This window comes from Solanum dulcamara, chromosome 9 (genome assembly GCF_947179165.1).
Source record: "Solanum dulcamara chromosome 9, daSolDulc1.2, whole genome shotgun sequence".
In the NCBI taxonomy this organism is placed as follows: Eukaryota; Viridiplantae; Streptophyta; class Magnoliopsida; order Solanales; family Solanaceae; genus Solanum; species Solanum dulcamara.
Genome location: NC_077245.1, coordinates 2,957,384 through 2,983,763, shown reverse-complemented (window position 1 = coordinate 2,983,763; position 26,380 = coordinate 2,957,384). Strand labels below are relative to the sequence as shown.

General features: G+C 34.1%; 3 protein-coding genes across 5 annotated transcripts; 1 reads left to right on the top strand and 2 right to left on the bottom strand.

Moving 5' to 3' along the window:
- Window positions 1-359: 359 nt before the first annotated feature.
- LOC129902088 (lysophospholipid acyltransferase LPEAT1) lies at window positions 360-7,647 on the top strand. 2 transcript variants are annotated; one of them, XM_055977124.1, is made up of 9 exons: window positions 360-1,035; window positions 2,462-2,581; window positions 2,712-2,749; window positions 3,170-3,234; window positions 4,241-4,309; window positions 5,227-5,360; window positions 6,005-6,145; window positions 6,717-6,780; window positions 7,140-7,647. In XM_055977124.1, the coding sequence occupies exons 1-9, from the start codon at window positions 505-507 to the stop codon at window positions 7,157-7,159; spliced, it is 1,182 nt and encodes a 393-aa protein (XP_055833099.1). In that variant the 5' UTR covers window positions 360-504; the 3' UTR covers window positions 7,160-7,647. The 2 variants fall into 2 exon arrangements, with proteins under 2 accessions (XP_055833099.1, XP_055833098.1); XM_055977123.1 differs by lacking the exon at window positions 7,140-7,647 and having other exon boundaries at window positions 6,717-7,116.
- Window positions 7,648-7,764: 117 nt separating this feature from the next.
- On the bottom strand, window positions 7,765-15,333 carry LOC129902090 (deSI-like protein At4g17486). Of its 2 annotated transcripts, XM_055977125.1 has the most exons (5): window positions 15,022-15,333; window positions 11,488-11,754; window positions 9,991-10,278; window positions 8,637-8,877; window positions 7,765-7,851 (listed from the first exon to the last, which is right to left on the bottom strand). In XM_055977125.1, the coding sequence occupies exons 2-5, from the start codon at window positions 11,696-11,698 to the stop codon at window positions 7,842-7,844; spliced, it is 750 nt and encodes a 249-aa protein (XP_055833100.1). In that variant the 5' UTR covers window positions 11,699-11,754; window positions 15,022-15,333; the 3' UTR covers window positions 7,765-7,841. The 2 variants fall into 2 exon arrangements, with proteins under 2 accessions (XP_055833100.1, XP_055833101.1); XM_055977126.1 differs by lacking the exon at window positions 7,765-7,851 and having other exon boundaries at window positions 8,444-8,877; window positions 15,022-15,310.
- A 4,587-nt stretch (window positions 15,334-19,920) lies between these two features.
- LOC129903438 (J domain-containing protein required for chloroplast accumulation response 1) lies at window positions 19,921-26,020 on the bottom strand. The gene is made up of 9 exons (XM_055978995.1): window positions 25,346-26,020; window positions 23,265-23,989; window positions 22,682-23,184; window positions 22,408-22,519; window positions 21,971-22,038; window positions 21,596-21,661; window positions 21,434-21,511; window positions 21,085-21,261; window positions 19,921-20,306 (listed from the first exon to the last, which is right to left on the bottom strand). Exons 1-9 carry the CDS (start codon window positions 25,753-25,755, stop codon window positions 20,268-20,270), a joined length of 2,178 nt encoding a protein of 725 aa, XP_055834970.1. The 5' UTR covers window positions 25,756-26,020; the 3' UTR covers window positions 19,921-20,267.
- Between the last annotated feature and the right edge of the window lie 360 nt (window positions 26,021-26,380).

Here is a 26,380-nt window from a genome sequence, read left to right as displayed (position 1 = left end):
TTTTGAGTCTTGTCTTTTTTTTACCTTTGTTGTACATGTGTTGAGCCAGTAAAATCAATTAATATGAGTATCATATTAAGATATTTATATTAATTATTATTTTCTAAAAGACTTAAAGAAGTCAAAATTAAAAAATTAAAATAAACGGAGGAAAGCTATAATATAATAGAGTGCATCCTAGTCATAGGAGAAAAAGAAGAAAGGAACATCACAACAAGAAAGAAAGAGGGACGTAAACACAATAAGATAAAGTTATGGGACATAATTATTGTTACAGCAAAAGAAGTGACGAGAAAGTGCTATTAATTTAAACTTTTAATACTTAATTCGATTTCCTTTTTTTTTTTTCCTTTACAGAATTTTTTTTTAGAGTTACCCAGATCTACTAACAATAATCCTTTTTCTGCAAAAAAAAAAAACTTAACAACAATGGTTATCCAATAGAGAAGAAGAAGAAGAAGATAAAGCACCTCGTTGAGAATCAATCACCGGGTTTCCGATAAAATGGAGTCCGAACTCCAGAAATTACCAAAACCCGAAACAACCCGACCATCACAATCCGAATCCATTGATGAAGGATTCACCAAAGATGATCAGCCGCTTTTGAAACCCGACCCGACTAACCCTCAACTCGCAGTTCAATCGCAGTCATCTAGCCCGAGTATGGACGAATTAGAGAAGAAGTACGCGCCATACGTGAGGCATGATGTGTACGGGATAATGGGTAGGGGCGAACTTCCGTGGACAGAAAAGGTGCTTTTGGGTATTGCATTAGTGACGTTGGTTCCGATGAGAGTTATTGGGGCAACGACTGTTTTGGTGGTGTATTATTTGATTTGTAAGATTTGTACAGCGTTTTCGGCTCCGAATCGTGAGGAAGAGCAGGAGGATTATGCACATACGGGTGGTTGGAGAAGGACTGTCATGATGCAGAGTGGGATGTTTCTTTCAAGAGTTATGCTTTTCGTTTTTGGATTCTATTGGATACATGAAACCTATCAGCCTATTGATCGCAATGGCAGCTCAAATAATGAGGTATTTTAAATTTTGATGTTTAGCCTTTAGGCGTAATGTTCGAAGTAGTTTGTCTTGCCTTTATGTTTATTTAATCATTTATCTTCTTGACTTGGATGAGGGAAGGCCAGGAGCTTACTTGGTACTCATTCCATTTCAATTTGTTTGTCCGTTTTTGACTTTGTACAATATTTAAGAAAATAGAGAAACATTTGTAAATATACTTAGAATGTACCAAAATATTCTTTAATCCCGTGGTCTTAAACCTGCACGAAAAATTAGAATTTAAAGAGTTACAAAAGAAAGGAAAGATACATAGTATTAGAAAGGAAAGTAAGACGACCAAATAGAAACACAACGAGTACTACTTTTTTTCAATTATTACTACTGCTTGAGTGCTGGTTTTTCTTCTTCTAGTGAGTGTTGACCAAAAAAAGGGGTGGTGCAGGATTTCCAAATGGAATGGATGTTACATCCATAAAGGCGACCCCACTAGTTTAAGGTTGGTATGTACTGTTGTAGACGTAGTTATTGAATGTTGATTGTTCTAATTCAATTTTGAGGCATGTCCCTTAAGTTGGGCATGCATATGGTGAAACTGCTTGTTTTTTATTTATTTATTTTTGAACAAAACTAAAAGTTTTGGTATTTATTTTGGTCGCCCGGATATTTGGGATGGATGTGTGTGTTGAGGGGAGGGAGGAGGCTGCATAGTGTTGGCCGTTGGGTAAGTGCTGCAGAGGAATTACTAGGGCACCTCTATATTACCAATATGCAATTGGATGCAATTAAATAGACAGTAGAAAAAAAGGTGAACTAGCAATTGGTCATTGGATGATCTGACTGTTACTTTTTGTCGGAGTAAAATAGTTGAGCCAGTTAAAGGAGTACCTAGCAATTTTACATGATTAAGTGCCTTTACTGGTTCATAAAGTAATGCTGCACTGTACCCTTATTTTCTGCTTATTCATACGAATATATGGATGATTAGTAGATAAGCTTGGTTCATCTGATCTGTAGATTTGTGAACATACATTCTTCTTAGTTTTTCTTTTAACCAACAACAGTTGAACCGATTAAAGAAGGAGCTTCTAGCAATTTTACATGATTAAGTACCTGATTCTGGTTCATGATAAAACAGTGTTATAACCTAATCTTATACTTATACACACGTGCCTATAGATGATTATATGGAAGCTTGGTTCATTTGATCTGATTGTCGATCGACCCGAGGGTCAGCGTCTCTACCCCACAAAGGGTAAGGTTAAAGTCCGTGTACATCCTACCCTCCCCAAATCCCAATTATGGGATTACACTGGGTATGTTGTTGGTTCATTTGATCTGTGTTTTTGTGAACCAATTTTCTTCTTAATTGGTCGTTTAACTAATATTCCTGGTTTTCACTTGCTTTGACATGTGATGTGATACATCTTTTTCTCTTTGTCAGCATGGATCAAAACAGCAGGCTGAAGAACTTGAAAGACCAGGGGCGATTGTGTCAAACCACATTTCGTACCTGGATATCTTGTATCATATGTCTTCCTCATTTCCTAGCTTTGTTGCTAAGGTCTGTGACTTCTTTTACCATATTGGTAAAATGTGATTGAGACAACTATTTTTTGTTCGATGGAGCCACTTCTTTGGGCACACTTTACTTAATCTCCTGACCTTGCTTCTTTTTGTTTTTATTGCTGAAGAGATCAGTGGCTAAGCTTCCTCTGGTTGGTCTGATCAGGTTAGTTGTAGTATTTATTTATTAGTGGTTTTTTTTGGGTAATAATTTATTAGTGGTTATTACATATTCATTTATCTGCTAATATCAAAATTGTTGAAAGAAGGAGAGAAATATTAAAGAAGATATGGAGGGACTGCGTGAAGTCAAATGTCTTACATCTAAGAATTTCTTATTCATAACATTCAACGTACATAGATACATCTACTTGATTTGGAATACTTTTATACACAATTTATCATATTACATCTAAGTATAATTTTTATTTAATTTCCCTCTCGAACAATACGTGAGTCTGATATAATGAACTTTTCACATATGCTCACATGACATACATATGCTTGGTCTGCAAGAGTTGATGGATCAGCTCAAACTCCATACAATTGATAGTGATTGTTGATTTTTTTAATTTTTTTTAAACAGCAAGTGCCTTGGCTGTGTCTATGTCCAGCGGGAATCTAAATCACCTGATTTTAAAGGTGTCTCAGGTAATGAAGATATTGCACTAGATTTGGTACAATAATATAGCTCGTTTGTTTGAGGAATGAAAGAAAGTAATCTTGTCTAGAACTCTGCATTATTGATTTGTCTAAGTCACACAATGAATGCAGAACTTTCGAATCATAATTTAGTTTTGCTTTACATCGAACAAGCTTTCGCAACCTTCATGTCTTCCGAGATAGGGGAAGGATAACTTTTTTACACCTTCTATTATATGTATGACATTTTTGTATTTCTAGATGTTTGAAAATGTATTATTAATGAATTAATATTTACTTGTTTTTGAGAATTCAAATTGGTGACTTTTACAGTTTAACTGATGTTTATTTCATTAAACTACCTATTAAACCATTTAGTTAATTCCTCTGTGAACTAGATCTAAACCATTGGCTTAATTCCATCACTCCTTATATAGTATACAAGTTAAATTAACATCTTAAACTTCAGGCTTAGTGAATAGATGTTAGGTTAAATGGGATAGAGGGAATCTTTTCCAATCAAAACGGTTGAATTTCTTTTACAAAAATGGTTTTGGAGTCATGGAAACATTTGTTGCTTTATAGACTTGGCGTGTCCGGAAACCTCAAGGTAAAATCTTCTGCACCATGACTCTTTCAGAGATGTAGTAGAACCCTCTTCGTAGTGGTATTTAAATCGAATGGATTCGGTCTTATACGTACACGAGGAAGGTAATCAAAAAAGAAAGAAAATGGGTTCTTCTTACCTTAGTGTTAGGCTCTATATGTAGGTGACTAAAAGCAGTAAGGATTTTATCTTCAGTGTCTTTTCTATAGTGGTAGCAAGCAAGCTGAATCAGGCAAAAATATAACCTTTGCTCTTACTTGTATTGGAATGTACAGTAGGATATTCTTTGATCATATATTTTTGACCTCTTTCCAGCTTTCCCCTTGCCCTTTACCCTCTCAACCTTTTCATATGGAATGCAGCTTTAATTTTTGCAACATCTTTAGTATTAAACTTATACAATTGCAGGTGTTGTAAATGAAAGGATTCGTGAAGCTCACCAGAACAAATCTGCACCAATCATGCTGCTTTTTCCAGGTCAATGTTGCTTTAGTGCACCAACCAACTGACTTGTGTCTCACATTTTACCGCACATTTCTTCTACCAATAATTTTCTGCTTAACACTGATCAGTTCATAGATGAGTTATGGCAGATATGGTGTTCTTTTGCACAGTGGAAGAGAGGTAGATAGAGAGAGATATCACATCTATGGCATTTATTTAATGTTATGAGTATACCTATAAAAATTCTAGCTGTTTGTACTTCATCGGACTTTAATCCTTTCCTCATGGACGATGATAGTCTTCAACTAATTTTTTTGGTAAAAGCTTCTACTAATTTGAATGATGTAAAGTTGTTCATTGAGTTGATAGATCAAGAATCTATTAGACTTATTTAATGAATTCAATCATTCTTTATTCTTCTAATATATCTAAACCTTGGGTATTAGTTGTAATATGGGACTTCTTTAATACACTTAGAATATATCTACCTGGATAGACTTGATTCGTAATTGACGTCCAGCATTTCAAGATTTCTGTCAAAAACTTGATTTTGGAGAGTCTTTTTTGCTTCAAAGAATGAAATGAATCAGCATTTATAGCATTATGATTCAGTGTATATTGGAAAGAGAAGCTGAAGGATATATTGGGGTTGTAAAAAGTGTAAGGAATAATAAAGTAAAACACTTGGTCAAACTTAAAGAGCTTCTATACTGAAGAGCCATAAGTTGGAGGTGCTTATATTTATATATTTTGGTTTGTTTTAGCTTAAAAGCACTTGGCTTAAAGACACTTTTGGTATTTACCAAACAGCAAAATAAGACAAGAAGTGGTTAAAAGCTAGTTTGATGACCTTCTAAGATAGAGATTTTAATTCATTTCTTAGATTCTCTTGCTAAAATCGACTTCTGATGGTTTTCTACAGTGTTGATCTGTTTTCTTTTTCCTTGTAGAGGGCACAACCACAAATGGTGATTTTCTCCTTCCATTCAAGAGTGGCGCATTTCTCTCAGGAGCTCCAGTGCAGCCTGTGATATTAAGATATCCGTACCAGAGATTAAGTCCTGCTTGGGACTCTATATCTGGGGTAAGTATTTGGTGATTTGGAACTTGCTTTGTCATATTAGGGACACTCCCACATGGTAGTACTCCATCTTCAGTGAATGATTCAGTTTCATAATACTGTGCTCTCTTACAGATACAGGCTATATTCATGCTCCCTCAAAATACCATGATTGTCTTTTTTGTTCATCTTAAAGCATGTTATGTTGCTAGTTTTGGTTTTCAGAAGTATCATTTTCTTGCATTCAGCCATGTACTAATTGTTGTCCTGCTTTTGTGCAAATTAATGCTGCAGTGTAATTTTTCCTTTTCTGACAGTTTGTGTAACAGAATACAGATGCCGATTATAAAATTGTATTACTTTGTCAGGATCTTGGTTTCTTGACCACAAAATAGACAAATGATAGATTTTTTAGATGAACTTTGTGGCACCAAGTTAGTTGTTACAGCAAAGAAAATTCAGTATCCAATACCTGAATATTTGTTCTGATATATGAATATACCGCTGATTGCACAAAAGTTCTTGTTAGGATATGCATCTAATTATATGGTCAATTAGTTACATTTATAATAATTGTTCATAGTCATCAGTTTTATACTGTTAAATAAAGTCATGAATTTATGAGACTGGTTCTTATTCCTAGGATGAAAATGCAATTTCTTTTGCAGGCTCGGCATGTGATTCTCCTTCTCTGTCAATTTGTAAATTATGTGGAGGCAACCTGGTTACCTGTTTACTACCCTTCTCAGCAAGAAAAGGATGACCCTAGACTTTATGCTGAGAATGTTCGGAGGTTGATGGCTCATGAGGTATGTTTTGCATGCAATTTTACCTTAATGACAGCTCAATCTTCATAATCGAAGAGTAAGAACATAAAGTAAATTTGGAGACCTGTTAGAAATATGATTTGCTAGTTTTATGCCCTTCTCCCCCACTACAATTAGAGGAACATACTTCATAGTTCATTGAACCATTCTGTAAGAATGAAATTTCATTCAATGCTTCCTGCTCATAAGATGTGGTTTTGTAGAAGCTGGATATATATCTCTGCAATCTGGAGATGTCAACCTATGTCCCCTATTGAGCTTATGTTGAAATTTTCTTTAGAAATGCCGTTTAGAAAATAGGAGTCCTTCACAATTTGGAGAGTCTCCCATTATTTCTATGCACTTATGTTTGTATTCCTTGAAAGTGAGAGTTTAGTATCATGATCTCTGCACTGCAAACAACATATGCTTATCTCTAGAAAGTTGTATTCTTTTCACCTCCCCTTGTGGTCTCCCTAGGCATGTAAAGTAAATAAGTGAAGTTATTACAGGGTAATTTCAATCCTCTGTTACTTGTGTGCGGATTGATGATCTCATTCCTCTGGTCTTGCAGGGTAATTTATTACTCTCAGATATTGGTTTGGCAGAGAAGCGAGTATATCATGCTGCTCTCAATGGTAATAATAGCATGCCTACTGTTTTCCATCAGAAAGACGATTGATAATTTCATCGCCTGGGCACTGAAAAGATATCTAGTCCAAGTGCGATACTAGTTGTGTTGTTTCTGAATATAATGACAGTGCGGTTGTCCTCTCTATTTTCTAAAATAAGAAAACTTGGATGTTCTATTATACTTCTGTATCTTCATGGTATCAAAAAGCATCTGTCTTTGTTGATATCCTGAGTGGACATTTGTTGTTCAAGTTTGAGAGGTTGTATGTGTTGTATATCATGTGTTACATGACAAGTAGGCAATGTTTTAATAAGCATCTTTGGACATTTGTTTATCTGAAGCATCTCTTTGGTGTTCCTGCAGGTTTGTTTTGTCAACAGTAATTCGGGTTCGCCATCTGTATATTCATTCTGTGATTCTATTATTTGCAAAAGTTATATGAAGATAACTTATCCAGATGAAGCATTCTTTGTGTCTATATCAATGAAAATGGACCTATGGACAACATTCTTTGGCCACAGCCAGTGGTTACATGCTCAAATATCTCTGTTTCCTATTCATTTACCTTCTGTTTTGACAGACCCAAAAAGGTGAATTCAGCGTAGCAGCTAGTGCTGCTGGCTGGGTTGAATGTAACTCCCAAGATTAGGTTAATGTCTTCCCTCTCTTCCGGTATGTGAATAGACTTCAACTAATTTCTAATTTTCCCTGACGATTGCTCCTGAGCTAGACATAAAAGTTGCCTTTTCACCTGCTTCTTGGTTATCAGGAGTTCTAAAGGTTCTTGTTCATTTTTGTTTTTTGCTAAATGTATTCAACGATCAGAAATCAAGTATGTTGGAGGCATCAAAACTACCTCAAATTTTGATCAGTCCTCGCATCATGAAGTGTTCATTTTTCGTTTTGTCTCTCTTTTCTGTATGCCTTATATGCTGCAGAAGATTGTCACTGGAGGGAGAGGCGGTTGTGAAGTGGGGCGGGGGGTGTTGTGCAGATGGCCAGATGCCATTGATGTTTTCTGTATGCTCTTGAAGATTGTCATGAGGACAGGTGCCATTGATGTTATCATCGTGTTCTGTAAATTTAGCCAAGTAATTTTTAGTATCAAATATTTATTACGTTTTTCAAACTTGTGTCTTACGATGCAAAAGTGAGCTTACGTGGGTAAGGAGTGCAAAAGTAACAAGCTGTTTATGGTGTCACATTTCACCAAAGAAACTAGAAAATATAACTTATGTCTTACGATACAAAAGTGAGCTTATGTGGGTAAGTGCTGCAAAGTAACAAGCTGTTTATGGTGTCACAATTCACCAAAGAAACTAGAAAATATAACGTGATAATGTATGTTTTACTTGTATGGTTGCCAAGTGAAATTTATCTCTCTGCTATAGATGGTCAAAACTTTCTTTTTGGCAATACATTTATAAAGATAACGCTAAACTATTAAACTGGAAAACGGCACAACTTCGTGTATCTGGACATTTTCACGTTTGCAGAGACAAGGAATATCATCCCAGCATATCACTAGACTTAATTGACAGATATATTGCTCAGAGGAATTGTTCATTTTTCAACATGTTGCATCTCTTACAAGAACGGCGTGAAAAGTGGATTGTTCTTTTATATGGATGCATACCCGTGTGATCAATCGATGGAGAAGGCAGAAATTTACTCAAAATACATGTTACCAAACAAGGAACGCAAATTGTACACACTGCAATGCCACATTACAAATAGTATACCTTCTTAAAGAATGTTAATCTCATCATTTTATAGTTTTCTGAAAATACCATGGGGCAGCTTTCACAATATTTTTCTTCAAAGGAAAATGTGATCACAAGAGAGTACGTTATGTTTTACCTTTCCTTTGAAGAGCGATTGATAGACTTTCTCAACTCCAAAGAAGGTAAGCAACCTTTAAGGGGTGACTGTAGAAATAACGAAGACGTAGATAACTTCTGTTGTCTCGTTGAAATCGAAGAAAAACAACTGAAAGCACTTCTCAGCCTTCTCTTCTCACTAACGTATTCTGGGCCATTTGGTTCGTCTTCGACAGCAGCAACTTTCAAAGCCTCAGGTAACATGCAGTTGAATGCTGAACCTATGCAGACAAAAAAAGAAGCAGCATATCATGCAAATACTCCTTCCATTTTAATTTATACCGCGGTGCTTATTAGGGCACAAAGTTTAAGATAGAAATAATGACTTCTGTCACATACCAAAAGTACTTTTGGAACTTATGGTCAGCTATGACACTTTTATGGCTCTAAGAGCATGCCATTAAGGGTAACGAGTTCTCGATAGAAATGTGTCATTCTTAGATGCCTAAAGCTTTTAGCTTTGATCATTTGCTCCTCACTAATAAACAAAAGTTTCAATACAGCCAAGGAGAAAGATAGATCACATCTTGGGAACAGACTAAAAAGGGAAATATGCGACATGAAATGGAATAGGAGTAGAAGTTCATAAGCTTTTCTAGAAAATATGAACACTCAATCTTTGTTTTATCTTTTCAAATAGGACATCAAAAAGGAGCATATATCCTGTACATTCAGGACTCAGGAGGTGAGACTCATCCACAATGGTTAAATGGCAATATGAAGTTATCATTTTTATTTATGAATATCATCTCAAGTAGCATCATCATAAAGCAGATAATGTGCTTGAGATTGCGCAAGTATACAAGACAACTTTTCCCAAGGTCCGATTAGGTCCAGTGACATATAAATCTCACAGATACTGTTAACAAACTTATCGAAAGAAAATTGTACTGTGCTTTTAGCTATACTCTCTGTGGAAGGAAAACCAAATTATGGACAAAGATATACTTAAAGAGATGTAAATGTTCTATTTCAGAAAGTCGCGTTCTAAAAATGAAGAGTTATATCTCTAAAATGGAAATTCGAGATTAATTACTTGCCGGACATATGCAATAGTATCATATAGAGCAAGAGAAGCCACCAAATTTGTGTACTATAACTGAACCGATGGAAAATGGAATCTTTTCATATGTAATTAATACTGCACATAAGGACTTGAGTGCCAAGATGGAGGGAAAACGGATTTTTGTTGTGAAGCATAGAAAGAAATAAAAGATAGGATTTATTTCTCCATGAACCACATAAATTGATGATAATTAAAAGCCAGAGCACATTCTGGGTAATATTAGCTGTAGACACAGCAAAATAAAGAGTGGTGGAATGGCAAAGGTTACCTAATTTTGCAAGCCTGTTTACCCATTTTGGAATCTTTTTCCCGGTCAGCTTGTGGCATATATCCTTGCAAAAATGGTTGCAGTTCTTCACGATCAAGTGATACGAGTCACCATTGTAGGCAGCAGCTTGATGTTCAATAAACTCTCTAACCTGATTTGGATCCAGCTTTGTAGTCCCAACAAATATTGACTTCCTAAACTTAAATCCAGGACATTGTCGCGGTTCAACTTCAAAGACACCACTGGTTGGGTAATCATGAGCTCCAAATGCGTATTCTACACCATGAACTGTGAAGTAAATGTTACATTAGTTTTAGTTCAAAAATATGAGGCATAGAAGAAAATTGCTGATGCATCCAAGATTTGAGTTAGAGTCGTGTCTTTTCTTAGCAGTAGCACAAATCATTTTCATCTCAAGCCTCACATGCTAGTGGAATATTAGGAGAACCTTGAGGTTTCATTGCAATCGATTCAAAGCACTTGCAGAAACTGCCGTTTTTCAATGAGAAACAGATTGCAGGTAGCCAGGTACCAAGTAAACATTCTATATGAAAAGAGGTGATTAGTCTATTGGCTATCTATAGCACCAAAACTGCATAATTATCTTCTTCAGGAAGCATTCAAAGATGAACTGAGAGGTGTCAAATGCTGTAACACGTCAAAAATAGAAATCTTCTAACAAACTGTGATGCAAACCAAATATTTATTAGACATGAAAACAATAAGTAACAACGCATGCTCATATATATACCAATCATATAAAGATTCAAACTGAGTAAGCAGCTTTGCAGTTCTAGGGTATACTACATGAATATACCCTAAACAGTACATGACACACTTGCAACCTACCGAGGACACGACCCTAGATAGGAAGATATGAAGGTCGAGGATTATGATAAAAGGTTAGTAGGTAGTCAAGTATTGTCTAGTTCCCCTATCAATATTGTTATTATTACTCTCCTACCGTCTCATTCTTTGATTTTATTGTTACATGTTGTTTCCTTTGCTTCAGTTATCGTACATTTTATTGTTGCTATTTGTTCTCTTTTTTATTACTTTTGCATGGCTTCAACATTACTATATTTGTTTTACTCACTTGTCTTCTTGAATCTGCTTTACTTAAGCGAAGGGTCTATAGGAAACAACCTCTTCACCTTCATAAGGTAGGGGTAAGGTTGTGTACACACTACCCTCCCCAGACCCCACTTGTGGGATTATAATGGTATGTTGTTGTTTTCGTTACATGAATATACCCTAGAGGCAAGTTTCAGATCCTGAATTTACACATCACAAACATTTTTAATCTCATTATAGCTAAATGAAACATATGACTGACAAACATATGATAATGTGGTACATATCATCTTGTATATGCAATTCTCTCATTAATCAATTAGTAAAATCGAGGTTTAAAATAGGGGAAAAATTCATATAGAACCATATATTTACAAGGAAAGGATAATTTCCCTAGGTGCACACTTAAATAATCTCTCTTACCTTCCACACCAGAATGGAAGATGCCAAAACCAGCCCAGTAGAAATAGTTGTTCATCGGTGTCAAGTCATACACATTGAGACAAACTGGTGTCTCACCAGGAGCAAAACGATCCGACTTCGTTTTGGGGAGCAAACAAAAATGTGCTGATGATTTGGACTTCAAACGGAGGGGCATGACTGATTTCCATCCTTTCTTTGATTTTAATGACATTTTCCTTTTACTATGCAAAATGAGATTCACTCAAAGCCCACTGGCGTCTTGTACATCTGCATTAACGGAAATGCATAAGGCTTCATACTAAAGTTTAAGAAGTCAGTCTTCAGAACAAGAAAAGAAAAAATGCAAGGAGAAAATTAGTCATGTACCAATGAAAGAATCTTGCACCAAGATCAATAATCATAGCTGTTTTCTCACAATACAATTCCAACGATTTAATAGAAACTTGCACCAGGTGAAGTTCAATCATGCCAATGTTTCTATGTATCAACCAATGATATCAGTTAAATATGAGAACGGCAGAGCAAAAGGGTAAATCACTAGGGCATGTTTTTCCATCTAAAAGAACATATCATTCTAGTTTTGTCACCTCCATAAATTGAGTTGACATACAGAACTTTGGATTATATAAAAGTCTGTCACAAATTTCTCAAATTTGAACTAGTAACCATATGATAATGATAAGTACAAAACTAGTTGTTTTCATGTGTGTCAGTACGTCAGTACAAAAACAAGACCAACCCATTTGGAGAAAACAATGCCTTGTGCTTTCAAGAAATTTCCTTACTTAAACTGCTTTGCTAAACAAAATCACAGGGTTTCTATAAAAAGAAATAGAGGGAAAAATGTAATGTTACATAATTGACCACATATAACATGGCGCACACTGTTTGTTAACCTGGAAGCTGTCTTCTGAGAGATCTAATGCATTATATACGAAACCAGAGGGCAGAACAACATGCTGGTAACGAAACTACAATATGCTTGCTCTATCTGACTACATGTCGCCCATCCAAAAACCAACTTTTTTTTATTGGCATGCCATGAAATATGTGCATTATAATTTATTACCTAATCCTCCGTAGCAACTGTTCTCCATCCAACTTCACATCAGAACATTACAACCATTGCATTTGACGTAGCACATTACAAACCTTTGTCCATGCACTTTTAATTACTTAAAACAGAGATATCACACAATTCCGGACTCTCTTTGTGTATTACGTTGGAAAATATTTAGCCAACAGCCTGCTTTTACTAGTCATGTTAGCTAGTCAGCTTGATCCTTTGAGGATAATATACAATATAGCTGTTGCCACCTTCCATTTTAATCACCTGCCGTTGCGACAAGGCCCTACTATGACTTCTCAAAGCTTGATTTGTTCAATTAACAAATGAGTATTTAAACAAACAAAGGTAAGTGAAAATTCAACAGTTGTGAGGAAATTGCCATAAAAGATTATTGAGAAGGAATCTTCAGTTGGGAGAGAGAGGAGAGATGGAAGTTAAAGAAAAAAAAAGAATATTTCCATCTCTTTCATTTCCAAGAAAGTCAACTTTGTGGCATTAGTAGGAAACAACTAACTCTAGTATGTAATCCTCATTAGTCTGCATCCATTATTGCAGCTCTTTCTTACATCTACTTTCATTCAAAAGCAGAATTGGAAGTTCAATTTTAATTAGCTCATTTAATGGATATTTGCTAATACACAACGGGGGCGTTTGGTTGTTGATTAGGAAGGGAGTTATTCATGTATTAAAACTAGCATAACTAATACAGTATCATGTTTGGTAGCTTTTTAGTTGCTTTGTACAAAATTAGCAAACCAAATATGGTGTATATATGATACTTTTCCAACGGGATAGAAGATAGAATAACTAATACATGGATTAATAATACATGATTACTTAAACGTTAAATTAAACCCTGTATAACTAATCCTGAGTAACTCTAACCAGCAACCGAACGACCCCGTACAGATATAGACAATCTAATTGTCTGTTTGTACAAGCATAAATCAGACAGACTATTCATTAACTATTAACCATAACTAGCCTCCCTCAAACAAAACAAAAGAAAAAGACACATTAATTATTATCTTTAACTATATAATGACAAATTCTACCTAAGTTGAAAAGCATTAAATGGAGTTGACACTTCTTCATCTTTGATAACGTACTGGTTTCAACTGTATACTTAGATAAGTTCCTAATCCTCATTCTGATGATTTTCTAGTCCAAAACTAGGTCAAAAATCTATGTTGCTTGGACTTTTCAAAAAAATCGACGGTGTGTGGGTGCATGTCGGCTACTCCAAAAGTAGTGCGTTTGCGGAGGATCCGATACGGAAGCAAAACATTTTAGGAGAGTCCAAGCAACAAAGGTCAAAATAGGGAAAGGAAAACAATGACTGTTCTAAAATGGAACTCGGAAAGTAGTTTGACCAAATTGTTTTTTTACATAATTATTGAAGATATTAATATGATTAATAACTCCCACATTTGGAATGCAGAGAGAAGAAGGGATTGGGAGTTCAAAAGTCAAATGAAAAAGCTATGAAGTAAGCAGATCCCACAAATTATAAATATTCCCAAAATAACATAAATTAAAATAAATTAAACTTCTGCCCTTTTTGGACAAGTAATCACCACATAGCAAAGAAACAAACAGTTCACTATTCCTTTAAATAAAACAAGAGCTATTTATCATTAGGGGCGGAGCCAGGGTGGCCGAAGGGGATCATCCAAACCCTTTGGAAAAGTACGTTGTATATGTAAGGTCAATCTAATATTTATGTGTATATATTGAATATTGAACCACCTTGACACAACGGAGAATCTATTCTGAACCTCCTTGGTGAAAGTTCTGTCTATGCGACTACTTATTATTAGATTTAGACATTAACAGTAAACTTTATTCCTCCAAATATTTCATACAAATCCCAGTTCTGAAATGCTGCTTTCTAAAGAAAAGGCCGACAAAATTCATGTAGGAAACCCACAAAAGGTGCAAATTTAAGAAAATGAAACTGGAACTTGGAAGAAAAAAGCAGAAATTATGAGAGAATCACAGCTTCAACTTGTAAAAAACCCAGTATTATATCAGATCTTACAGCAAGATTGAAACTTTTGTAGTAAACAAAAAGATTCAACCAATTCTTGAACAAGAAAGAGCAGGTTCACAAAAAGAAAAACTAAAATGTGGACACAACTCAACCACAAAAGATTAAGAAAAATCCAAACTTTGCACAACAATAAAATTCAAAAGCCACAGCATTTGAATAAACATCAAGAAACTCATATGGTGATCCAGGATTTAAACTCTATAAAGATTCAATCTTTAAGAATTTCAGCATTGACCCATTACACTTTTAAAAGTTATGGGTTCATATCTACTACTTATTATAATTTTAACAAACATGCCGAAAGTACTGAATTCAGATAAACCGATATCCAAAAGCTGCATCCACCCCTATATTAGAAACATTTGTACCCAAAAAAAAAGAGGAAGATGAAAATTTTGGATGAAAGACTTACAATTTTCCATTAGAAGAGATACCAAAAACTCCACCTTTAAGCTTTTCTTGAGCATACACACACACAACTATAATGCAAATGGTGAAAAAACAAACAGAGCATCCCTAGTTGTGTCTCTCCATGAGTAATTGACACACAATCATGTTTTTCTGAAAAGATTTACAGTGCAAAAAGCTCAGATTTTCAGAATAAGGTAAATTCTGCTTTGGTTAATAGATATGTAAAAGAACTGGAAAACAGAGAGGAATTTGAAGGGACCCTAAAGTTCAGAAGCTAACAAGAAACTGACAAAAGAGAGAAAATACAGAGACATACACTCTCTCTTTCTTAAATTTTTATTGGGGGTAATAGCATTTTTAGTCCTTTAATTATTAATAAATTTTGAATTTAGTTCTTGTAATATCTGATTGACTATATTTACCTTTCAATAACTTGAAAAGTTCAGTTTTAATCCCTTAACTTGTGAACATTCATAAATTTTCTAAATTAATAAATAATTGTTTCACCATTAATTACATATGTGTTATTATTTTATATTTGATGATAATATACTTGAAGATAGGCTAGATTTTCTTTCTCTAAGGACCTTTTTATACTATATTATGATTTACGATCATTCATTTTTTTCATCGCTCTAGTCTAGAATCAGTCTAGGGTATAGGCTTGATTCACATTGATTCAGGTCGGTGAAATATGTCTTCGCTGATTATCCAACAACATAATATGCTTTAATCCCATTATAAAAAGAAAATTAGATCTACACAAATGTTACATGATTTGAAACTCAACCCAATTTTCATGACCCAATATGATATATTTCCTATATATAATTAATAGAAATTAAATTATAATCGAAATAAAAAATTATCAATAAGTAAAGGACCAAAAATACTATTATCCTCTTTTCTGTGGTCTTTAAAAGCTCAAAAGTCATGGTTTCTATTTTTATTCCTTTACTCTGTGTTTTTAAAGCTCTTGGAATAAAGTTAAAATCAGAAAAGAAAAGTTACAATAGAGTAAATGACAAGCTAATTTGACCAAAAATTTAATGAGAAAACATGTGGAAATTTTTTGCAAAGAAAAAGAAAAGTCACCATAATTTATTCTACAAAAAAGGAGAAAGAAAATAATTTCATCCTTCAAACAAGTTTTAATTTCATACGGTAAAGATTCAAATTTGTCACTATAGTTATACGAAGTGGTTTTACAATATTAGCTCAAATATGCCCTTATATATCCACGGATAAAACATTAGTTGTTTCTAAATTAATTTGTTAAAAATTCCAATTTTTTTATTATTTTTTTTGGATAGTTACTTAGTAAATGCTTTTATTTTGTAAGTTATGAAAAATTTAGATCATGATATAAAAAAAAAATTGAACAAAATTAAAAATCGTATGAAAAAAATACTAAACCATCATCTAAAATTTTGTAGACTTAAAGTGACAATCTAATACTTTATGATGGACTTAAAAAACATTTGTTTAATTAACCATTAAATTCTAAATGCAATGATTAATACTTTGGACTACCACGTGTCACTCACATGGCAAAATTTAAAAAAATCTCATCCGATGTTATGCGTTTTTAAGATTAAACTAATATATAAAGCCATCTCTATTCAGGACTCGAACCAAAAACTTTGAATTCAAATTCTACATATAAAATCGCCTTAAATATTTTATCTTTAAAATAAAAATTTTCGATCCAAATCTAAATTAATTGAATTACTATTAAAAAAAAGGGTAAACCGGTAAAGTAACAGGTCAGTTGAACGTATACAATATGGTCCTAAATCCTAATTGCCTAAGCCCTAAGATATAAATAATATAATAGCTCAGCAACGTGCCATCTCGTATGTGTATCCTTAGAAGAAGGCAGGTTGGGCATAGACACCAGGCCCATTTGGACTCTTCTACCAACCAGTCCCTACTTACATTATTTTTCTTTTGTTTTCCCCACTTGACTGATACTCGTATTTGAATTTATGTCATATTAATCTAAAATAGCTTCCTTGCCACTAGTTTTTTTCTATATTTAGAATTCGAACTCAAAATTTTTATTACTGATGAAGGAGTTTTATTCATACCACCAACAATCTTTAGGGGTCGTTTGGTGTGATAGATAAGAGGAGTTAATTTTGGGATAATTTTTAAGTGATCTTTAATTCTTTGTTTGGTTGCAAAGACTGGAATAACTTCTCTCAGAATTAACAATTAGTACTGGGATAAGTTATTCCTCCCTGAAAATGAAATAATAATCTCAGGATAATTTATCCTAGGATAAAAATGTAAAATAACAAAAATATCCCCTTAAACTCTCTTTTATACATTACTTTTACATTCATGTATATTAACATAATTTTTAAATACATATATAATAACATTCATAACTTTAATTAATCGTTGTTTTTATGATAATATGTTTTTTATTAAAAAATTATATTTTATAAATTTATGAATATATTATAAGTTAAATTTATTTGTCAAATTCTTATGTTTATTTATATTTTAATTTCTCTTAAAATGTTCACTCTACTATTAAATTGCATATTTTTAATTAAAAAGTTTATTACTAACTTAAAAATTATATTTTATATATCAATTAAAATATAGATAATTTTAATAATAAAATTTATTTTACTTTAATAAACTTAAAATGAAAGTTTTATTTTTAAGCTAAATAAGAGGAAAGTTTTATTTTTAAGTTAAATAAGATGAAATTTTATTTAAAGCTAAATAAGATGAAAGTTTAATTTTAAGTTAAATAAGATGAAAGTTTAATTTTAAAAACACGTGACATAATCATGAAAATGCATAAATAAAAATATTTAAGTTAAATAAGATGGAAATTTTATTTTTAGGAATAAATAACTAAAGCTTACAAAGAAAATGTACAAAAAAATTAAATAAGGTGGAGGATATTTTTGTAAACAAACAGCTTATTCTTAAAAATTATGTAATAAATATAATTTTGAATATGACCAATCAAATAAGCAATAAAAACTAATTTCATCATAACTTATCCCAGTATAACTTGTATGCAAATCAAACGACCCCAGTATATATATTGAGCTTAGAAGCATTATTCACTTTTTTTTTATATTAAAAAAAAGCTATTATGCAAGTTGCAAGAATAATAGTATAGTACAATTCTAAATCTAAACTGTTTGAGTCACAAATTTTAGATAGCAAATTGTAAAGACAGTGACAAGGTTACTCATTCCATCACATCAGGTCAATTTTAGAAATTTACAACATTTTTCTCACAAATTGATTTTTACCAACAAAAATAAATAAATTCTACACTTGTGTTGCTGCTTTCTGTTCAAAGTATTCAAGAAAACAAGATGTGTAAGCTGAATGAGTTCCAAATTGTACACGTAACTCATATTTTCAGTTTCTCCAAAAAAAAAATGTAGATAAATAGTGTTTGGTTTGAATTCCCTATTATTAACAAGTTGACTTTATACTTTTTGAGTCAATTGGAGGACAAAAACCAATTGGATAAGTGAAGGACGTATAGACAAATTATTGGATAGTTACCAATTATATACCGTTCGATCAACTAGTTAAACTATAATGTATATATATTGTGTATATGTATGTTTATTATATGCATATTTAATATAAAATATACCAATTTATATACTTTATATATATTTTATTAACTAGATCATCCAAAGATATTAGATTGTAATTATCCTTCAAATTATTTGAGTATTAGATCATGATTGTCGATTCAGCAGACCTCAATTCTTTGCCATCTAATTATATATATATATATATATATTTAATATATGTTTTAAGAAGTTATGATCTTTAAATTGTAAATTTGTCACTATTTACCTCTGGAAAGTAGAACCTATGTTCATTGAGTCACTTATACAACATAGACTTTATGACTTTAGAATATGATACCCTATCACATTAGTGGGAGGCAACTATGAAGTTGATTTTTTAAGGATTTGAATTTTCTAATACTAGTTATTTAGGCTTATTCCATATAGGTCACAACAAGGGGTCCCAAATCTTGATTTTTCAATATTTCACTCTAAACATTATTTTATTTTTTTGGAGTGGGGGTGGAGGTGGAGGTAGGGGACCAGTATTGCAACCAATTACAAAAGGGCATGGATCTTTGGAAACTTAAATATTTATGTACCATTAAGGATTAGTTTATTGCAAGTACTAGTTCTTGCTCCTACTACAATAATGCAAGTCAATTTCGTCATGCACATTTTACAAGATTGACAGCTTTTTCATGAACAAGTACAGCTGCTTGTGTCTCTTGTTTTAAAACCATCATTAAAATCTGGTATATCAAGTAGACAAACACCAACTTTTTATTGATCCAGTTTTGTCGAAGTTTATTTATAGGTATCTTTCAACTGATCTGATCGTGTGAAAAACTTTTACACTGTCAATGTATATAACAACATTAACATACTCGGTGCAGTTCCACAAGTGAAGGCTAGAAAGGGTGGTGTGTACGCAACTTTGCCCCTATAACGATTCAAGAGTTGTGTTGATGTTTCAGAAAATGCTTTATAATCCAACTAAATTTGCAGTTCCCGTTGACATCTTTCTAATTAAGTCGAAAGGAGGGCTTAGGGCAAAGAGCAATTCGAAAGTAATCCCAGTACTGAAAGACATGACTTCAGGAGTAGATTTCGAAATTACATCCACCCATCCCCTTTTCAGGCAATGGCTACAATCACAAGCAAGTGATTTTTTTTATGTGTGTGTGTGTGGTGGTACCAGGACCGGAATGATTATCCCTGCCCGATAGGTCTACATCCATCCCTGAATGTTGTCGGGTACTGTTAACTTCCCCGCCATTCTTGTAACTGTCACAGGATAAGCAGGTGTTTCACGAGACAGTATAAAAGTGGTCCGGTTCACAATTATAACTCTCAATAAAGAAAAACTAAGCTTGAACTGAAATATCAATAGGAGGCTAGGAATCTAATGACAAAGTTCATGCCACGACGATCTATACAGAAGGACAGTACTGTATAATAAAGCTAGATACCTGCTGCCTGCTATCAGTTGTAACAACTACCACTAACTCATAACTCTGCTGTAGAAAAAAGAATATATGAACAATTAAAGTCTCGTCTTCTATTTTTAAGTATAGAAAAAACAGATTTTGGTATGTATGACATATTTGCCTGGTATGTACACAGATGAACAGAGTTTTTTCGTGTCCGAGCCTCCTGGGATACCACATTGCATATGTGAGTGTTACATAGGACCAAGTGAGTTGAAATGATCCCAAGCTTCCTGCATCAAACATAGCACTTTTATGATTCAACAATATAAGAAAAAGGATTTTCTCTCATGAAACATGGGGCAATTTTGTAGCATGGCCAAAGTACTACTTCCTTCGTTTCAATTTGTTTGTCTTGCTTTCCTTTTAAGTTTGTTTCAAAAAACATGTCACTTTCCACGTAACATGTTTAAGACCACAAGATTAAAGGACATTTTTTTACATTCTACCTATCTTTAATTTAAGATCAGAAGATTCAAAAGTTTTATTTACTTTCTTAAAACTCCGATTCAAGTCAAAACCGGACAAAAAATTGAAATGGAGGGAGGAGGAGTAGAATTATAAAGTATAGAACAAGCATTGACTTGAATGTTTAAACTTGCATGATTTTCTGCAAACTTCATTTGCAAAATTGTTTCGTGTAGGGTTCGTATGCTACACAGAAATGTCACAAGAGGAAATGTTGCAGTTACGTTCACATGATAATAATGTTGTAATACTTGGCTTCTCAAACCAGTAACCAGTGGATCCTATATTTTTACCATAAATTGAATTTAAGCCTCACCGACAACCCCTCTTCATGGGTTAAATTGAAGCACTATGAAGTACAGTTGCCAACCTCAACGTGTTTGGGATTGAGCATTAGTTGATTGTTCGAACTATGAAGTACGGAGATAAGAGATCTAATAGGCACTCTAGTTAATGATTTGTTTTCTCATATTTAGTGCAGATGCTAGGACCTTTGGCTTTGGAAAAAACTTATATGTACTACTCGACAAAATTATAAGGTACCTGCAAAATATCAAAAACTTTTGCTGCAATGTATTTCTGGTGATCAGCAGCACCCTTTTGTTGTAGCTTATCTGGATGTATGTAGAGTAACGCTCTCTGATATGCTCTCTTCACTTGATTTCCTTCCATTAAATCCATTAAGGCCACAGACTTCCATCCGCTCTCGGGCCATAAAACCTGTTTTAAAATGATTGTGCTTTAGGAATTAGCCATCCTGGCCTTAAAAAAATCCTGTTCCTTTCCACAAATGTAACAATAGAAACAAATTTTGTAGAACTTGAAATTATCATCATCGACTGAATCTTCAACATAAGGTGCTAGAATTGAGTAAAAGAGGAAACACTCTTACTAATTGTAGTGTTGAGAGCAATGAGCGAATATTTCCTTTCCTCCCTTGTGACCATTGCTTAATTTTAGCATCTGAAGCCTATAAGTTCATAGAAAACGGTTACAACCATGTTACGGATGCTTGAATTCAACAGAGATGCTGAGAAAAAAAGAAATAAGATACTTGGTTGTCCTCAGATTTTCCATTAGTTTGTGAAGCTGTGCCCTGATCTTCAAATAATTCTTCCACCTATGAAAAGGTTAACTATCTCATCAGTAACTCAAATTTACAATGAGCGTTCCACAAATATGTTATCCTGTTTGATCATCGAAAACTTGAGTTGCAACGATCTGAAGTCATATGACCTGACCTACTAAGGCATCAAACTGGTAACAAGGTGACTCTAAAATTGGATTCTTCTGTTTTCTCTAATATCTTTTTCCCTCTTTTAATCCTTGCATTATTATTATTATTATTCAGTTACGGCATAAAGTTGCAATGTGTATACATAAATTCTCACAATCAGTTAATTAAAGAAACTTAGAGAAGATATCATACCACATAATTTCCGCCAAAGAGATCATCCATGCTTCCAACTGAGGGTTTTCGATCATCCGGTTTTGATTCTGCAATAAGCATAGAAGTGTGGAATTGCTCTAAGGCATAGAAATGCAAGCGGTGATACTGCCAGTACCAAAGATTCTGTAACATGTGCAGGGGTACTGTGGAAATGAACTATTGAAATCGAAAGAAAAAAAACTAATTTAACTAAATTGAAAACAATAATGAAGACGTAGCAGCTTATAGTTGACCTGAGATGAGTTCCCAACTTTTCCCTTAAGTAATATATGTTTTCAGAAGAAAATAGGATTGGAAAACTTCTCATTTCTCAACCAAGGTAGAATCAGGTATAAGATAAGTAAAGAAACTGAAACAAAGTTCATCATTCAGTGGGTCATGATTCTTGTTTCGACAAAATAAATACTATAACTTACCATTAGTTGATGGAGAAGCCTTTTGATCTGAATAATCTTTAGTCTGAGGAGTCGGTGTTTTCGTTTTGGAATATTTAGTTGTTTTCTCCTGCTTGTTAAGATTTTGGTCTACCTGCAAAAAGCAAGACAGGGAATCAGAAATTTTACCGATCACTACCAATGGGGCAATGATGAACCTACCGTCCCCGTGCCTGGTTGGGACCTCAAAATGGAAGTCTAATCCAAGAAAGGAAGATCTTAGAAATAATAGGAATACTAAGGAGAAGTTTGGTACATTAGGGGTTGCATCTTGCGTCTTGTTAAACTTGGGCAACTGAACTTTCTCATTTGCTTTTGGCATGCTATAACTCTTTTCACTTTCAACTCCAATATTGCTGCTAGCTTTCCATTTAAAGCTTTTACTTCGACTTTCGCCTTCTTGGGGCGTTGAATGAACCTCGTGGTTGAACATCTTTACAAATTCTTGAACCTTTCCCTTAATTCCAGCTTTAGTAGAATGCTCGGCTGATCTTATTGGAGAACTTGGCGGACTACTTCTGTTTACTCCTGTATCTACTACAGATTTTTTGTCAAGACCTCTCTTCCCTTTTCTCTTAGCTTGTGAGTCTCTTTTTTGCATGTTGTCACTGACTTCAACATCACCTTTCTTCAACTTTTTATCAGCCTCATCATCAATTTTCTTCACATTTTCCTTGACTTTAACATTTGTTTTTGCTGCTTGCGTAGCTTTGACCGTGTTGCTCTTCCTTTCTGTTTCTTGTGTCATCTTAACATCGCCTGCAAAGCAATAAGAAACATTTTTTGTGTAAAGCAAGTACAAAGTGTCTGTAGTTTCCAGGTTACAAATTAGAAAGTACCTTTTTCCTCGGCATCACTAACTAAAAATGCACGAAGAGGTTTGGTTTCTTCCGAGTTCCTTGGAATTTCCATCTGGATTCCGTCACCTAAACCTGTCTTCTGTCTGAATTGAGGTTCTTCTACTTCTCTTTCAGTTTTTAAGATAGTGTCGTCAACTCCAGCGTTATCTTTAACACTTTGAATGGATTTTGTCTTTGAAACGCCGAGAGTTTCCCCAACAATACCATTTGCCTTGTCACTGCTCTCCGTTTTCTTACTTCTCGTACTGGAGGAGTGAAAATTCTCATCCCTGGAGAAATTGGCGTTTCCTCCTAATGTCGAGCTGATATCCATGTTTTCTTTCTCCATCCTTCCATTGGAGGTAGAACATCTTTCAAATTTAATCTTCCCCTTAGACTCGAAATGATTCCCTCCCTTCAGTGACACAAGCATGGGAACTCCTTTGCCTGCCCACTTGTATATGGAGAAATGAAATTGATATTCACTACTCGAATCCTCCTTGCTTTCTCCGCTCTTCTTCAAATTACCTCCTATATCTAGCTCATCGGATTCAGACATGTATCTTAAATCATCACCAATAACAGTACCTTCACGTGATAATGGACTTTGTCGATAAAATACAGGAGCATCATTTTTCATCTCTTTTTCTCGCTTCTTGTGTGGACTATGACTTCCCAAAGCAAATGTGGGAAGATCTGTAGCTTTCGTCGACTTGGCAGGAAGGCTGGACGGGAAACAAACATTACAATCAATCTATGAAGCAAAAATATGACAATTGCACTATTGCTTCTTAGAAAATCCGACTACTACTACTATTGAAGGTAGAACTAGAATTAATCGGTTTCTTTATCATCTAGAGACAGTAGATCAGTTCATATTGTCACGTAAAGTTCACCCAAACTGAAATCATTTACTTCCTGCAAGAGATATAGTTCAAAACAATTCCAATAGACGTACAATCGGCATATACCAACAATAACATACTCAGTGTAGTCCCATAAAAGGGGTTTGGGAAGAGTAGAGTCTACGTAGACCTTATCCCTACCTCACGGAAGTAGAGAGGTTGTTCCCGAAAGATCCTAGGCTCAAGAGCAGCAAATCAAAGCAGTTATGAAAAGGTAAATATGACAGTAAAGCAGACCCGTCAACTAATAAGAGAAACAGTTCAGAGCATCCAGAGAAAAAAACAATAGCATCAACAAAACAATGCGAAACAGAACAAATCGGCAATATACCATTGTTCGGTATTAGCATGGTGCCCAAAAATGGACAGCTAAAGGAGTGCATATTATTTTTATTGATTCAATATCAAATACATGTTGACATTCTTTCCTTTTTTTAACAGTGTAAAGGGCCAAGTGCTCTACTATAAAAAAATTCAACCCTTTTTTCCTTCTTTGCTGAGACTCGAAATGGATCAAATATAAAAATTACTACATATTCCCCCCACCCCCACCCCCACCCCCACCAACCCACCACCAACCCCACAAAAAAAAAGAAGATTTATTGGCCTGCACACCTGACTGAACACAATTCATGTAGAGTTCAATTTTTATGCACAGACATGTATTAGATGTTTTACACTATTTAGGTTAAGTTGACCTACAATAACAGGTAACTTTTCATAGCAAACATGATATAATCTAAAAGATATCGTAATAACAGGTAAATAAAATGAACTTTGGGTCTAAGTCGATTCCAAAAGCTAACTCATGACATGAACCAATTCTTCTTCATCTCACTGATTTGACACCCCATCCCCCCTTCCCCACCATCATGCCCAAGACTAAACATCTAGAGCATAGACGACTATAAGATGGGGGGCCAACATCAGGTAAACAATAAATTGAGATAACTTGACTTTGATATCATGATTAAAAAAAAAACTTTGGGCCGAAATGAATTCCAAAAGGTAGCTCATGAAATGAGAATTGTCAAAATCATATAAAGAGACCATATTTTTCTCGTCCCACCATTGTGGGACTCAAAATAACAACACTAATAGCGTAAAAACTCTGTACACTGACATTGTATATAACTTAAATACTTCTATATAAAAGAAAAGAGGTACATAAAGTACCTGAATTGAGCTGGGAGTGAAGTACCAAAAGCTTCAATTTTTGGTGACAAAGGTCGAACAGGGCTTAAAACTCTGGAACCAGGATTTGAGCTACAAGATTCATCAACTTTAAATATATCATCATAGAAATCACCGCCTTGATTTCGCCTCCTGTTAGCATTTTCTTCCCCAAAAACTGGCTTTTCATTGAATCCATTCCACGAATTTCGCGATACACCTGCTGAATCCTCTTCAGATTCTACTGAATCATTGAAACTGTGCCTTGTTCTCGCTTCTTGTACTGAAAATCGCCTCGGTGGACCTCCGAAAACATCGTTAAAATCCATGTCCATGTCACTTGGTGAACCCTCAAATGATCTTTGTGGACCATAATCAACTAAAACATGTTCCTTTTGTGAAATTCTCTCCATAGAAAAAACCCCGCTTAAACTAATGATAGCCGCCAGATGTATAATTGGTGCATAATCTATGTATATCGGCTAGAAAAAAGTAAACAATGAATCCAGACAGCTATCCCAAATTCAAATACAAAAATTGGCGGGAATTTGTTGAAACTCCAATTTCATTGAAGAACATATGGTGGAAGCCATTAATGCATGTTCGAAGTGTACTTTGGTTTTGAATTTTATGATTTTTCACGAAAATGATAGTATGTATTTTTTGTTAAATGCAAAACTATGAAAATTATGTGGATGGAACTTTTTTATGAACAAAACAGAAGACAGATAAAGTGGGGTTAGGACATTATGTGAATAGACAACATAGCCAATGCTACAAGTTTAGTGGGAAATTGAAGCCACACAGGATAAGTTGGTGAGATAATGTTGTGGCTGTGAATAGTGGATAAGAGAAGAAGAAAATATTGTCAAGAAAAGACAAAAGGAAAGAAAGAATAATTGTCTCACTGGCAAATGACAATTCTATTTTTTCCTTTGCTAAATTTGCAGTTTTGCACTAATGTTTGGTGAGACAATTTTTTTAAATGTTCTTGGTTTTTTCAATTTGAGTGTGTGATAGATTTTTAGGAACACTTAT

Bases quoted from the DNA above. Each gene is read 5' to 3' on its own strand.
- LOC129902088 (XM_055977123.1), top strand. From the start codon at position 505: ATGGAGTCCGAACTCCAGAAATTACCAAAACCCGAAACAACCCGACCA. The intron at 4,310-5,226 runs GTCAATGTTGCT...TTTTCCTTGTAG, and splicing joins AATCATGCTGCTTTTTCCAG to AGGGCACAACCACAAATGGT. The intron at 6,146-6,716 runs GTATGTTTTGCA...CTGGTCTTGCAG, and splicing joins GGAGGTTGATGGCTCATGAG to GGTAATTTATTACTCTCAGA.
- LOC129902090 (XM_055977125.1), bottom strand. From the start codon at position 11,698: ATGTCATTAAAATCAAAGAAAGGATGGAAATCAGTCATGCCCCTCCGT. The intron at 10,279-11,487 runs GTAAGAGAGATT...TTTACTTCACAG, and splicing joins CTTCCATTCTGGTGTGGAAG to TTCATGGTGTAGAATACGCA. The intron at 8,878-9,990 runs GTAACCTTTGCC...TTGTCTGCATAG, and splicing joins AAACAGGCTTGCAAAATTAG to GTTCAGCATTCAACTGCATG.
- LOC129903438 (XM_055978995.1), bottom strand. From the start codon at position 25,755: ATGGAGAGAATTTCACAAAAGGAACATGTTTTAGTTGATTATGGTCCA. The intron at 21,262-21,433 runs GTAAGAGTGTTT...ATTTTAAAACAG, and splicing joins TGCTCTCAACACTACAATTA to GTTTTATGGCCCGAGAGCGG. The intron at 20,307-21,084 runs GTACCTTATAAT...TGTTTGATGCAG, and splicing joins AAGTTTTTGATATTTTGCAG to GAAGCTTGGGATCATTTCAA.